At 25.0% G+C, this 16777-nt stretch overlaps 2 protein-coding genes across 3 annotated transcripts; one reads left to right on the forward strand and one right to left on the reverse strand.

The window, feature by feature from the left end:
* Positions 1–8300: 8300 nt before the first annotated feature.
* LOC124929143 (pentatricopeptide repeat-containing protein At1g56690, mitochondrial-like) lies at positions 8301–10724 on the forward strand. The gene has a single exon (XM_047469427.1). The coding sequence runs from the start codon at positions 8390–8392 to the stop codon at positions 10499–10501; it is 2112 nt and encodes a 703-aa protein (XP_047325383.1). The 5' UTR covers positions 8301–8389; the 3' UTR covers positions 10502–10724.
* A 131-nt stretch (positions 10725–10855) lies between these two features.
* Positions 10856–15424, reverse strand: LOC124929145 (shaggy-related protein kinase alpha). 2 transcript variants are annotated; one of them, XM_047469429.1, is made up of 13 exons: positions 15272–15424; positions 14571–14730; positions 14388–14480; positions 13876–13935; positions 13522–13794; positions 12966–13040; positions 12534–12590; positions 12299–12439; positions 12161–12211; positions 11816–11911; positions 11652–11735; positions 11277–11379; positions 10856–11182 (listed from the first exon to the last, which is right to left on the reverse strand). In XM_047469429.1, the coding sequence occupies exons 2-13, from the start codon at positions 14676–14678 to the stop codon at positions 11100–11102; spliced, it is 1224 nt and encodes a 407-aa protein (XP_047325385.1). In that variant the 5' UTR covers positions 14679–14730; positions 15272–15424; the 3' UTR covers positions 10856–11099. The 2 variants fall into 2 exon arrangements, with proteins under 2 accessions (XP_047325385.1, XP_047325386.1); XM_047469430.1 differs by lacking the exon at positions 15272–15424 and adding an exon at positions 15124–15265.
* Positions 15425–16777: the final 1353 nt, after the last annotated feature.

Genomic DNA, 16777 nt, shown 5'->3' on the forward strand with positions numbered 1-16777 from the left:
AACTATTATTTCAAATTATTATATTTTTTATTTTAATTAATTTGGATTAATTAATATAATAATTATTTAGTTTTGTCTTACCTTTATTTTATTGGTATAAGTATTTAAACGTTTTAATATATTTTTTTATTAATATTAATTATATATATATAATAAAATTAAGTATTATAATATTTTTAATTAATCTGATTTTTTTATAAATTAATATAATAATATAACTCATAGATAAAATAATTAGATTAAAATATAACTCTATTTAAATACATATATCAATATATAACTTATATAATTTAAATATAAAAAGATAACAAAGACATATTATTTATTTTAATAAAATTAATTTAAAACTTATTACATAATTTTCTTATTTAATATTTTATTATGTCAAATAATTATATACATAATTATTAATTATATTTTAATATTAATATTATATTTTAAAAATATATATTTAAACAAGAAAAAAAATTATAATATTAAATTCAAATCTTAAAATTGAAAATTACCATAATTAATATATTTAAACAAATTTAATTTTTTCATAAAAAAATATCTTAACATTATTTTTTTATTAAAAAACTTTAAACATATATCTTAATATATTATTTTTTAACTACTCATAAAATAATTTTTTTTAATAATAAAAAAATAAATTATTTTTTTTATAGTATTTATATATTTAATTTTTTATTTTAATATAATATAAAGTTAATAAATTAACATATTATTAATGTTTATATAATAAAAAATTAAAATAAGTTTAATAATAAAATATATATTTATTAAAATTTATTTTATTTAAAAATAATATTAAATTTACAAAAATAAAATTTTATATTATAAATAATAATATTAATAAATTAACATATTCATATAATAAAAAATTAAAATAAGTTTAATAATAAAATATATATATAATAAATTTATTTTATTTAAAAATAATATTAAATTTACAAAAAAACAAAAGTTTATATTATTAATAATAAAAATTAAATATTTCAACTTTAAATAAATAATAATTTTAAAAATAAAATCTTTTAAACAAATTTAAATAACCAAAATATAAAAGCTTAAAATTAATAAAAACTATTTAAATAAATTTTGATATTTTATAAAATAAAATCATTTTAAAATATTTTATTATAAAATAAAAATATATTTCGTAATAATTTTTTTTATTAAATTAAATTTTATGTACATATTTATTTTTTAAATAAAGAAAAATAATTATATTTTATTAAAATATACAAATAATACATATTCAAAAAAAATAATATATAATATAATTAATATATTTATTTATTATTCTTCATTATTTAAAAAAAACTAAGTTTATATTCTATAATAATATTAATTTTAATATATTATATATATATATATATACAAAATTCCTTTTATATATTATTTTCTTTTATGAATAATTTTTTTTTGTTAATTTTATTTAAAAATTACCAGATTAATATATATATATATATATATATATATATATATATATATATATATATATATAAATATTATATAATAAAAAAATTATATTAAAATAATAATAAAAAAATAATAAAAACAATTTATTTTTTAAATAAATCTTAAATAAATTTAAATATTATTTTTAAGCTTATATATCATATAATACATAACTATAATATATAATATATTATCTCTAAATACACTACTTTTATATTATAATTAATAATTAATGATTTATATTTATTTACTTAATTTAAAATAATAATAAATTAAGAATTTATATTTATTTATATATTTATATAAATATATAAAATTTTAATAATATATAAATTTTATTTTTAATTAATATAAATTTATAAAATCTTTATTAATAAAATAAAAATAATATGTTTAAAAATAAAAATAATAATTTTCAAAAATATAATTATTTATATTCATTTTTAGAAATAAAAAAAATTATTTACTTTTTTTAATGTCTTAATTATTTAATTATTTGTAATAATATTTAATAATTAATATTATATATATATATATAGTATCTTATATATTTAAATATATAATTTTTATTTAATTAATTATAAATATTAATAAATTATTTGTTTCAAAATAAATTATATGAATATATTATTTTTTATAAGTTTCTATTAATATATTTTTAAATTTTTAATTAAAATAAATAATTAAATAAAAATCATTAAATTAAATTTAAAATATTAATATGATATATTTATTTTAATTTTAATTTTTTTTAATATATCTTTTTATTTTATTTTATTATTTGTAATTATTTACTATAATTTTATAGGATTCACATACACAAATAGTAATGATTTTATAAGAGATTCACGTGCACAAATTCTATTGTTATTGTTAAAAGATATATTATTTATTTAAATAAAATTAATTTAAAACTTAATATTTTTATTATGTTAAATAATTATATATAATTATTAATTATATTTTAAATAAAAAATATAGTCATTATTAATTATTAATTATATTAAATTAAAAAATATATATTTTATTAATAATAAAATATTTATATTTAAACATGAAAATAAATTATAATTTTAAAATTTAAATATTTAAAAAAAAATGAAAATTAACCAAATTAAAAAAATTAAAATATTTAAAAAAACCAATTTTTTTTGTTAAAAAATATATTAACCTTATATTTTTTATTATAAAATTTTATAATAATATATATATTTTTTTTTTTTGACAAATTTCATTACAACTTTTTAACAAATTTCATTACAACTTTAAAACAAATAATAATTATTAAAAAAAAATATTAAATTATGAATTATTAATATTATTATGTTTTAATTAAAGTAAATAAAAAAATGATTATTAAATTATGTTTAAAAATATTATTATTATTTATTTTTATTTATTTTTAAAACAAAAAAGTTATTTTTTTACTTTTTTTTAGATTTACTTAATTTAAATATATTTTTAGATTTACTTAATTTAAAAAATTAATGAATTATTTAAATTAAAAATATTTTGTTTTAAAATCAATTATATGAATATATAAAGTTTTATAAGTTTTTATAAGAAAATGTAAGTAAAAGTAATTAATATATTTTTATAATAAAATTATTGGAGAGTAAGAAAAATAAATACATAACAATAAAAAGTTATTTTTTAACTCTTTAAAAAATAAAAATAAATATATATTTAATTAAAACAATTTATTTGATATTTTATTTAGATATAATTTCATTTTATTAACAATTTTATAAAAATAAATTAAATTATTTTAATATTTTAATTAATAAAATTAGTAATTTAATAATTATAATAAAAATAATGATTAAAAAAATAAATTTTTAATTTAAAGGTAATTCGAATTCATGTTATTTAATTTTCATTCTATAAACATTAAAATTTAATACCTATAACTTTGTAAGTTTGAAATTTTAATAAATTTACTTATATAATTTTATCCTTATAAACATTAAAATTTGAATATAATAAAAGATTAAGAATATGTATAAAATATTATATAAAAATTTATATAAGATTTTATATGCACGTGTTAAATGTTTGAATAATTTTTTTATTTTTATTATATTTTAATTTATTTTTACAGATACTTTCACAAAAACACAACAAATTAGAGAGACTTTGGATGTATTCTTCTTTGGGTTAGTAGGGTTAAAAGAGATGAGAGAGTGATGAAAATGAATTTAATAAATTAAACATAATCTATATATATAATGATGCTTAATTTTTAAAGTGTCCGGATTGCCGTGTCGAGAGCTGTGGTTAATTTGGATACTTGGGTCGGAGAGCTGTGGTTAATTTGGATACTTGGGTCGGATTGTGGGTTGACCCGTTTTTAAATTTAAAACGGTTAAAAATAAAATTAAAAATGCTAGAGGTATGTTTCGAACTTGCAACCTAACAAAACAAATACAACTCTTTAACCAACTAGGCTACAAAGACTTTATATTTTAAATTCAACACCAAATTTGATAAACGCGGGACGTTTTAATATTAATATAAGTTCAACTTTTTAACTAACTAATCTATATATATATATAATGATGCTTAATTTTTAAAGTGTCCAGATTGCCGGGTCGAGAGCTGTGGTTAATTTGGATACTTGGGTCGGATTGTGGGTTGACCCGTTTTTAAATTTAAAACGGTTAAAAATAAAATTTAAAATGCTAGAGGTATGTTTCGAATTTGCAACCTAACAAAACAAGTACAACTCTTTAACCAACTAAGCTACAAAGAATTAAATTCAACACCAAATTTGATAAACGCGTGACGTTTTAATATTAATATAAGTTCAACTTTTTAACTAATTAATATATAATGATGTTGAGTAAATAGATACTTAGGTCGGATTGTGGATTGACCCACCCATAAATTAAAACGGTTAAAAATAAAATTAAAAATGTTATCCGTAATTTTTTTTTACGGTTTTTTATATTATTACTCGTGCAAATGCACGGGCTAAATACTAGTATGTTAAAAGAACCTTAAATATTATACCAAAATATAATAAATCATTAATAAACTAAGTTGAAGCTCAACAAAAAAACAAATCAAAATTACAAATCTAGAACTTTAAAACAAAATAAACAATGAGTTTATAACTTTCTATCACTCACCAAAAATACTAAGGATCATATGAGTTGATATGTGTTTGTCCACCTAGAGTAGAGAATATAGAGAATTTATGGGAAGAAAAGAGATAAAAGAAAAAAATATATATATAAAGAGGAGTGACAGAGTGAGGGAATTTGAACTAATTCCTGTCCTACCCACCTTTCAAACAATTTTTCTCAAACTACTCACATTTTCATTCACTTTCCCAAACTACTCACCTTTCTCTCTCTAAATCATTAATTATTCTTTTAATTACACATCTTCCACACTAATCCACTAATTACTCTATTTTATAAATATAAATATATATAATTAAATTAATAATACATTTATTAAATAAAATATATTACATTAATATTAAAATAACACACATATATATATATATATATATATATATAAATATAACATATAATTAAAATTATAAATTATAAATTAAATAATTTAAATAAATATTATACACTAAAATAAAATATATTACATAAACTTCTAATATTATATATTAAAATAACACATATATTACATAAATATTAAAATAACACAACTATTTTATTTTTACTTAATTTTATAAATATAATATATATAATTAATATTAAACATTGTAAATTAAATAATTCAAATAAATATTATAAACTAAAATAAAATATTATATACTAAATAAAATACATTATATAAAATTTTAATATTATATATTAAAATAAATATATTATATTATATAAATATTAAAATAATACATATATTACATAAATATTAAAATAAGACTTATATTTTACGTGTAAAATATTGTAAATATTTTAAAATTTATATAATTTATTTTATTTTAAGATTTTTTAAATTGATTATTTTTATAAATATTTTAAAGTTTAGTTAATTTATTTTTTTTTATTTTAGGTTTATGTTATATATTTTATTTTAGTTTATAATATTTATTTTAATTATTTAATTTAGTATATTTAATTTTAATTATATATTATATTTATAAAATCAAGTACGGTGTATTATTTTTAATTATATATTATATTTATAAATAAGTAAAAATAATATATATATATATATATTATTTTAATATTAATGTAATATAGTTTATTTAATATATGTATTATTAATATTAATTATATATATTTATAAAATATAGTAATTAGTGGATTAATGTGGAAGATGTGTAATTAAAAGGATAATTAATGATTTAGAAAGAGAAAGGTGGGTAGTTTGGGAAAGTGAATGAAAAAGTGGGTAGTTTGAGAAAAGTTGTTTAAAAGGTGGGTAGAACAGGAATTGGTTCAGGGAATTTGGTGAGGGAATCACACATCCATTAGTTTGAAAAATATAAAAGTGAGTGGAAAGAGATAAAAGAGAAAAATTATTTGATTTTTTTAGCGAATAAGATTATGTCAATCATTCCTTCACCAAATTCCCTCTCCTAATCATTTCTCATATATAAAAATAAGTAAATTTATATATATTTACTTGTATATATATATTAAATTTGATCAAATCCTTATAATAAGGTTATTTTTCAAAAAAATAACAGACTTGTAATGTTATTTGAAAAAAATAATTTTTTACCCATAACATAACTTCAAATTACCACTAATAACTTTTTCTTTTTTTTTTTTCTTAATATTTTTTTTTTTTTGTCTTCTCTTCTACTCTCTTCTTCTCATTTAACAAGGAAGAGTTCCCTTCCAACGACACGGCACGTCTATCCCAAACAAAGCAAAAAAAAATTCCAGTCCTACCCACATTTCAAATAATTTTTTCCAAACTACACATTTTTATTTTCATTCCCAAAATACCCACATTTCTCTTTTTAAATCATTAATTAACCATTAATTACACTTTTTTTTTTTGCCATAAACTTAATAATTACTTTATTTTATAAATATAAATATATAATTAAAATTAATAATACATATATTAAATAAAATATATTATATAAATATTAATATATATATATATATATTTACTCCATTTTATAAATATAATATATATAATTAAAATTAAATAATTTAAATAAATATTATAAACTAAAAAAATATTATACATGGAAAATAAAATAGATTACATAAATATTTAATATTATATATTAAAATAACACATATATTAGATAAATATTAAAATAACACATATATTTTATTTTTATTTAATTTTAAAATATAATATATATAATTAAAATTAAACCTACTAAATTAAATATTTTAAATAATATTATAAATTAAAATAAAATATATAACATAAACCTTAAATAAAAAAAATTAAAATAAATTACATAAATCTAAAATATTTATAAAAGTGTGAATTAAAAAAAAAAACCTTAAAATAAAAAATATTTATAATATTTTACGTTTTTATGTAAAATATATGTGTTATTTTAATATTTAGATAATATATGTATTATTTTAATATTTATATTTATATAATATAATATATTTTATTTTAATATATAATATTAAAGTTTTATGTAATATATTTTATTTTAGTGTATAGTATTTTATTTTAATTTATAATATTTATTTGAATTATTTAATTTAGAATATTTAATTTTAATTATATATATTTATAAAATTAAGTAAGATAATATATATATATATATATATATATATATATATATATATATATATATATATATTAGTTAATTATATAATATATTTTATTCAATATGTATTATGAGGAGTGATAGAGAGAGGGAATTTGGTGAGGGAATTTGGTGAGAGAATGACTTGGCATCACCTTCATTATTGGAAAAGGTAAAAGTGGGAGGAAAGAGAGAAATTATTTGATTTTTTTTAGCGAATAAGATTATGCCAAGTCATTCCCTCACCAAATTCCCTCACCAAATTCTTCACCTAATCATTTCTCATGTATTATTAATTTTAATTATATATTTATATTATTTATGTTTATAAAATAACTTACTTATTAAGTTTAACGTGAAAAAGATGTATAATTAATGGTTAATTAATGATATATAGAGAAATATACTATTTTGAGAATGAAAATAAAAATATGGTAGTTTGGAAAAAATTGTTTGAAATGTGGGTAGACATGAAAATGGTTCAACAAAGCAACGCCTCCTTCTGTCTCTTCACGTTTGATATCCTTCCGACGACTCTGTAGCATTTACGTTAGATCTCCAACAAACACCGACGACTATACCATCTCCGTCCCGCTAGCCCCCGACGACTGTATCATCCCGCTAGATCTTTAACAAACTTCGAATCAATGGGTAAGTTAGCTATTGCTTTGTTTTAGCTGAAAACACAATTTGCAATCTAAATTGTCATTAATTAATTGGGATCGCAAATTGCATCTTGCGCCTATTACAGAGTCGGCGGCGGGAGGGATATCAGACGTCGGGAGAGGATGCAGAAGAAGAGAGTAGAAAATAAGAGAAAAAAGTTATGAGAAATGATTGAGAGAGGGAACTTGATGGAGGGAATGATGTGTCACAATTTGATTAGCCAAAAAAATAACAAAATTTCTCTATTTTCTCATCTTTTATTCTTTTTCCAACAGTGATATAATTCTCTCTCTCAAATTTCCTCTCTATCACCCTTCAAAAGTTATTATAGGTAATTTCAACAATGAGCACATAGTTATTTTTGTAAATAACATTGGAGACTGTTATTTTTTAAAATAATTTTATTAGCATGTGTTTGATCAAATTTCCCTTTACTCCCTAACAAAACCTAGCCGTCGCGAATGGGTATTTTGGTGGACTTGACCAGAATTCAGAGTAGAACAAGGTCTCAGATTCCATTGTAGCTCCCTTTCTTCCTTCAGTCACTCAACGCCGTTTATGCAGCTCCTGTCTCTTCCCCGTCAAAGTTACGCGTCAACTGCCACCATATTGGCTAATTCTCAGATTACTCACTATGCTCGTCTTAACCAGATTGATAATGCTCGACGAGTTTTCGATCAATTACCGGAAAAAAATATTGCTTCTTGGAACTCCATTATCGCTGGCTATTTCCAAAATAACCAGCCTGATGAAGCACGTCACCTGTTCGACATAATGCCCGAGAGAAATACAGTTTCTTGGAACGGTTTGATATCTGGATATGTCAGGAATGGAATGGTTCGCCAAGCTCGCCAAGCATTTGATATGATGCCCGAGAGAAACGTTATCTCATGGACTGCTGTTATAAGAGGTTATGTAGAACAGGGATTGACACCTGTTGCTGAATCTCTTTTCTGGAAAATGCCAGAGAAAAATGTGGTTTCATGGACAGTAATGTTGGGTGGCTTGATTCAAGACAGACGAATTGGCGATGCTAGACGATTATACGAGTTGATGCCGGTGAAGGATGTAGTTGCTAAGACTAATATGATTTCCGGATATTGTCAAGCAGGTAAAATGGCTGAAGCCAAGAAACTTTTTGATGAAATCCCATATCCTAATGTGATCTCTTGGACCACCATGGTCACTGGTTATGCACAGAATCAACAGGTTGATGTTGCTAGGACGCTCTTTGAGATGATGCCGGAGAAGAATGAGGTATCTTGGACAGCAATGCTGATGGCTTATACTCAATGTGGACGGATTAAAGAAGCTGAAGAGCTCTTTAACGCAATGCCCATGGAGTCGATTATTGCCTGCAATACAATGATAGTTGCGTTTGGAAATAGTGGAGAAGTTTCAAAGGCAAAGCTAACATTTGATCACATGGTGACAAGAGATGATATTTCGTGGAGTACAATGATTAAAGTTTATGAACGTAATGGGTTTGAATTGGAAGCAATGGATTTGTTTTCCTTGATGCAAAGTGAACGAATTCGACCTAACTTTCCATCTTTGATCAGTATTCTTTCTGTTTGTGCCAGTCTTGCAAGTCTGTATCGTGGCAGACAAATTCATGCCCAGTTGTTGAGATCACAGTTCATAGACGATGTATATGTTTCCTCGGTTTTAATCACGATGTACATAAAATGCGGGGATCTAATCAAGGCAAGACTCGTTTTCGATAATTTTTCTCCCAAGGATACTGTGATGTGGAACTCCATAATAACAGGTTATGCCCAATATGGTCTTGAAGCAGATGCCTTATTAGTGTTTGACAAAATGTCCAATGCTGGTGTGGCAGCTGATGATGTTACTTTTGTTGGAGTTCTTTCTGCTTGTAGTTACACAGGAAAGGTTGAAGAAGGATTGAAGATTTTTGAGTCCATGGAATCCAAGTATCGAGTTGTCCCAAAGACTGAACACTATGCCTGTATGGTGGATTTGATGGGTCGAGCTGGACGTTTAACAGAAGCAAATGATCTTATTGAGAGGATGCCTATGAAACCAGATGCGACCCTTTGGGGCTCACTAATGGGAGCATGTAGGATTCACAAGAACATGGATTTGGCCGAAATTGCAGCTAAAAAGCTTTTAGAATTGGAGCCCAATAATACTGGGCCCTATGTTTTGCTATCAAACATATACGCGTCAAGTGGTAGATGGAACGACGTTGCAGATCTTAGGAGAAACATGGTATCGAGAAATATGAGGAAGTCGCCTGGTTGTAGCTGGATCGAGGTAGAAAAACGAGTGCATACTTTCACAGGTGGAGAAAGCACTCCCCATCCTGAACATTTGATGATCATCAAGAAGTTGGAAGAGTTGAGTGGGTTATTAAAAGAAGCTGGATATGCTCCTGATTCAAGTTTTACCCTTCATGATATAGACGAAGAAGAGAAGGTACAAAGTTTAGGTCATCACAGTGAGAAACTAGCCGTTGCTTATGGATTGTTGAAGGTCCCAAAAGGAATGCCTATCCGTGTGATGAAGAACCTTCGAGTTTGTGGTGATTGCCATTCTGCTATTAAATTAATTGCTATGGTCACCAAGCGGGTGGTTATATTGAGGGATGCAAACAGATTTCATCACTTTGAGAATGGCTCGTGTTCTTGTCATGACTATTGGTGATAATTTTCAAATCGTAGGAAAACCTTTTCCAACACATTTGTTAGAAGACGAACAGTTACATAGAGTTAAGAACCTTTAGCACTAAATCAACAATTATTTATGAGGATAGAAAGTCCTGAAAAGGGTTGGATGATTTTTAAGGGCACATTCACTTTCAATGATCAGGTTCTTAGGTCTGAATTCAATATATATTCTACCTTCAAATTCATGCAGATCTATCTCATGGATAGAACTGAACTACTCTAGGGCTACTTATGGAGCCATGTTTTACTTATTTGAATCTTTGGTATTATAATTTAATATTCGGGTAGATTTTTTTTTTGTTCTTTGTCGAAAATTTGCATATTTTGCTGAAGCCTTAAATTAAGGTATCATTTAAAAAAAAACACAACACTCCCTTATCCGTTAATAGTGTTCACAATCTCGCACCTGCGATCCAATGTTATCGCATCAGTCAATAGTTACAAATAAGATTTTGGGTTACTAATCCTGTTTTAAGCAAATCATATTACAAACACCAATAGATCTCAGAGAGATTACAAATAGAGTAACTAACATATAAGAAGCATTGATTCTTCTCAGCCATCTCATGAAGAGATTATGACCCAAGGAATGGGCATTGCTTTCTAGCATGAACCGGAATCAACTTGACCAACATATCAGCCGGTACTCCTTTCAGTTCTGAATTTGTCGCAACAATATATATACACATAAAAATTGGAAGAAGATGAACGATTAAGCTTAACGAATATATATTAGGTGAAGATTTCCATACCTAGTGGTTTAAAGTTAAACAAAGGCGGAAGGAATCGTCCATTAGGCAGGCGAGTGTTTGGATCTCGCAACTCATCAAAGAACGGATGAGTTAATGCATCCAACTGCATGCATGCATTAAAGATTAAACACAGAGATGACAACACAATTAAGTTTTTTCTCGAAAAAAAAAACACAACTTCACTTAAAACCAGAATTAAATACCATGACAACTCCAAACATAGATTTCGAAATGAGGATTTTTTTTTAAAAGGTGATGATTTGGATGGATTATTTGCAAATAATCACAAATAATAATCCGCCACATCAAAAAATCTATGGGAAGAAACGAAAAGAGAAGATTCAATATAGAAAGAAGAGAGCCACGTTTACTTACAGCCGTACAACGCAGATAAGGAGAGTATTGCAGCAGTCTTGAGACGAGATCAACAGCCTCTGGAGGCATGCGTTTATGGAATATCTAAACCCAAAAATAATAAAGAAACACTATCATCATCACACCTACCCATATAAAAACACCTGGTTGGACAATATTATTACCTTGTGCCATGGATGGGCTTTAATCTGGGGGAATTTGAATTCTGTATAGTTAGGATTCATGCATTTGATTTCCTCCCTAGTTGGAGTACCCAGAATCTGTCGAACAATTAATATAAAACAACCATATAAGAAAGCTTGCAAGACCTAATAAAGAGTATTTTAGCCAAAGAAACATCCAAACATGCCAATAAGTTTATCCTGGCATGTCAAAACCATCAATAATTTAAGAAACATGGATGATACTATGAAGGCTGGCTTTAAATCTATCCAGAAAAATATACTACATAATTAAAAAATATATATGCATTTCTACATTAAGAAATACTTCAGAGAAAAGATTTCTACCTTTATAATCTCAACAAGTTGATCAACCCCACTCTCACCAGGAAACAAAGGCTGAAATTATTAAAAGGAAAAGAAAAGTTGTCTTAGAATATTTTACTACCACGGTTCAGTAGAATGTTGTGTATGAAACTTGTATACCTGTCCAAGGAGTAGTTCAGCGAGAACACAACCAGCCGACCAGATGTCAATAGCTGTAGAATACTCAGTTGCTCCAAATATAAGTTCAGGTGCTCGATAATACCTAGAACAGATGTACGAAATGTTCGGCTCTCCCTTTACCTGAAAGCTCAGGATATGATTAGTACACTTTGAGGAGTATGTATTATTAATAACCTTGATGGAGATGTGAATACTTTAAACAAAAAGAAATTACCAGAACTTTAGCACTACCAAAATCACATATCTTTAGCTGGTGAGTATGAGGATTAACCTGCAAAGATAACTGAAACATAAGAATGTACTTTGAAAACAACACACTTTGAAACTAAGGGTTTGTTTGACTAAAATAACCCCTTATCGCATTCATGAATCACTTCATCAACTAAAATACTAACATACCCTTTTTATTTTTTTTATATAGTTTTCAAATCATTAAGGTCTTGTCTTTTCACCTATAATTCAAAGGGCATATCAGGACAAAAAGCCCATTATCTCATATCCCTTATCAAACCAGATTTTTTTACATCCAAAACTAGGCTAAATTCAAAACAAATATGATCAGACACGAACTAAGCTAATTGGCATAGTTTTAGAATGATTTCAGTCACAAAAATAAATATGCATGTGCAACAATTAAGGCACGTACCAGAAGATTTTGAGGTTTAATATCCCGATGACACACTCCAATACCGCGATGGATGTAAGATAAAGCCCTGAATATCTGTGCAAAACAAGAATCAAATTATCCCCCAAGTAACATTAAACTTTAAAAAAAAGCTATCAATATCCCATAACAGAAGACTTAAGTACCAGCCATATATCAATTGAAGTGATATCTCAAGATCATCACCAAAGAAACCCTAAAGACAAGGGGGCTGAACCTCATAAAATTGTTAAGAACAAAAGCATAGGGCTCCACAGTGCCTACTATAATACCTTTAGAAAAAAACCTTATGAAAATCTATTTTGAGCCGGAAAAAATTGTGAATGTTCAGTCAAGAGAGGAAAGGGGTAATCAAATTTCTCTTTTCCTCTCTTGGCTGAACATTCACAAATTGATCTTCACTTCTTTAAGAAAAAACACAAGTTTTCACAGTTTTGTCATTGTTAGGTAACAGTTATGTCAACATAGGATATAAAGAAAAAACTAGTGATCTAGGATTAGACAAAGAATTAATATAAGAGGTAGAAGGAGAACCGACCTGATATGAGTAGAGTTTCACATAAATAAGTGGCATCCGTTGATTCAGCTTATTGTAGTGTTTAATTACCCGATGAGCTGTCTCTGGAACATACTCCAACACCAGATTAAGATACAATTCATCCTTGTTCGTGGTTGAAAAGAAACAATGTTTCAACGACACCACGTTTGGGTGGTCAAGCATACGCATGGTCTGCAACTCTCTGTTCTTATATCTTTTGTCTTGAAGGACTTTCTTTATAGCCACAGTTTCGCCAGTTTCCAAACATTTAGCCTGGATGGAAAAAATGTAGGACAATAAATATTTAAGTATGTATTACATAATAAGTTCAAATTAAGCCACTTAAATCCCTACCTGAAAAACAACTCCAAATGATCCCTGCCCGACTGCACGTTCAGCCATGTAGCTAATTGTCTACAAATTATAAGCAAACACTTGAGAAAAAGGGAAACAGTGCAACAAAAAAAAAAACTTACAAACACCAAGCTTGTTTGATGTTTGGTTATTTGAGGGTTTTTAATGGGTTTTTACCAAAAATATTGTTTGATAAAAAAGTAGGTTAATTGGGTTTTTAATTGGTTGAATTATTATAATGTCATTTTGTATTTAAAATATTAAATTTAAATTTTATAAAAATAAAGTAAGGGTATTTAGTATTTTAATTAATGAATTGATGGTTGAAAAGTTATATGATGGAATGGTTGGATTTAGGTAAAAAAAAAACACATCAAACGAGCTCCAAATGTATGATGTAAAAAGTAAAAACAATGTATAAGGAAAAAAAGAAGCAATAATGTCAATGTTGCAAATAATAGAAAAACCAAAGCTTGTTTCCAAAGTGATAATATTGGTAAAATGTTCAATACCTGCTTTGGCTGGCCATCGCGTCCACCAATAGTCGTTACTATTATATGCCCATTCTCCGCCCCATTACCATCAACGACAGCAGGTTCCATTTCCTAGATTTGCAAAACAGTTACATTGATATACAGATAGAATTATATATACTAGAAAATATGAACAAAACATATAACTCATATACAATATACCTTGTCATCCCTAATCTTCAGGTCATTCATCTCTTCCGGTAGTTGATCAGTGTGACCGCTAGAATCTCTCATAACAGAAGCAGGTGCAACCACACCCACTGAAGCCATTAGCAGCAAACAAAGCTATCTTCCTTATCACTTATCTCAAAGAATCATGCACCTAGTATAATTATATACAATGAGAACCTACAAGATATTATAAGGGCTAGATTTGTTCTCTTAATAAGAATAAAGATACTAACATGTTAATGGAGAACAATGAAATACAAATCTAGGTCACCAACAAAACCCTAGGAAACTCATTAAAAAACCTATCATGTAAACTAGATCTAACAATCTAACACGTGAAACAAAATATGAATACAATACTAACATTTCTGATTGAAGCATATGTTGCTGGATATAATAACAAGAAATGGTCTATAACAGATCTAAACACCTAGAAATGGAGAAAAATAGGTACTGCATACGAAATCATTTGATAATGAGCAGATAAGATCTACAGATGGAAGGAAATAGACGAGATCCTTTCAAAAGCGGAAAAATTCAACACCTGAGGATGAATCTCGCGAAGAACCACCTCCCTAACCCCAAAAAATGGGGAAGGGGGAGGATGAAAAAGAATCTCAGTCAAAAAAATCTGGATTCAGAACTAAAGAACATAGAACGAGAATCAAATAGAAATGAGCTCGATAGAATACCGATCCACACAGACCGCCGTCAGGAAGATGGCATCCGTCGGTTTCGGATCGTGGCGGGGATTCGTGGAGCTGGTTAGACCATCAACAACAATGGAAGAAAGAGGAGAGAGAAACCCCAAATGAGCGTTTTTTTCGGTAATTGTCTTTATTAATATAAAATCATTCTTATAAAATAATTCATTACTCTTATAATTTTATATTTATAAATATAACTGATATTTTTGTACATTTCCAATACGATAAGTGAGTAAAAAGTAAAAATTTGTATTAAATACTTCAAACAGTTAAAATTTGGTATTTTTGTACTATTCTAACAAGTAATGTTTATATAAAAAGGAAGGAAATATATCCTCTTCAAGTGAGTATTCAATTTAAGTAACTTTAAATTAAAACAAAATATAGAAGTAGTTAAAATATCAAATATAGTAGTGTGTTTACTTGGGTAAAAAGAAACCAATAACTTAGCATTGAATATTAAGTCTAATAAGTATCTCTTGAGTTTATTATGTAATAACTTACCATTAATAGTAAGTTGTTTTTAAACATTTAATACAATTGGTGTTAAAAAGAGTTAAATAGGAATTTAATATGTAATATAGTAATTGGTGTTTTCCAAAGGGTGTCAACAAGGTAAGTAATATTATAATGTAGTTGAATAAATTATATTATCCTGATCCTTAAAGTACAACTAAGTTTAAATATATTTACAAAAGTGAAATAGTCAAATAGATTAAATTGTATTAAGTTGGTGAAAATAATAAAATATATGTTAATGTTTAATAAAAAATACAATTAGTCACGAATATTAATTACTGTACAGTTTTCTAATTAAAATGTTTTGATACATATTATTGTTTAATTCATGATATTTTAAGTCTTAGTGTTGAACTATTTATCTTTGTTAATGAGATTTATTTTATTTTTGTGAATTAAATAGATTAATGAAATTAATATATATATTTTTTTAATAAAACTCATGTCAACCTTATGTTTGGTTTCCTAAGAATGACAATTTCTGATCAGGTTTAGGCTGACAGATTCTATTGGTCAACCAATTGAAATAATTTAAACATCATTGTTAAATATTAAATAATTTAGGTAAAAATCTATAATCTTAACATCTTTATACATATCTCTATTTAAAAATAAAATGATGAGATAAACACAAAATAAAAATAAAGTTATATCATAAATTTATTTAAAAAAAAAACTACACACAAATGACTGAGTAGTTTTTTCGCTTATGATTCGTGTTTTTGTATCGGGTTCAAAATTACCGAATCTACAATTTACCTTTATATATAAATTGAGTTGACACGAAAATTTCGAACTCATATTAAGTTAATGGATTATCTCAATGGGTTTAGACTTTAGACCCCTATTATATTTAAATTACCAGAAGATATTGACATGACCCAAACCGATATTCTTTACTTTCAAAGCCCAAGAGGCCCAATTCCCGGTCCATTCCCTTTTCGCGCTTCAATGTCGGTGAATCACATTTCA

The sequence above is a fragment of the Impatiens glandulifera genome, chromosome 3 (assembly GCF_907164915.1).
Source record: "Impatiens glandulifera chromosome 3, dImpGla2.1, whole genome shotgun sequence".
Classification (NCBI taxonomy): Eukaryota; Viridiplantae; Streptophyta; class Magnoliopsida; order Ericales; family Balsaminaceae; genus Impatiens; species Impatiens glandulifera.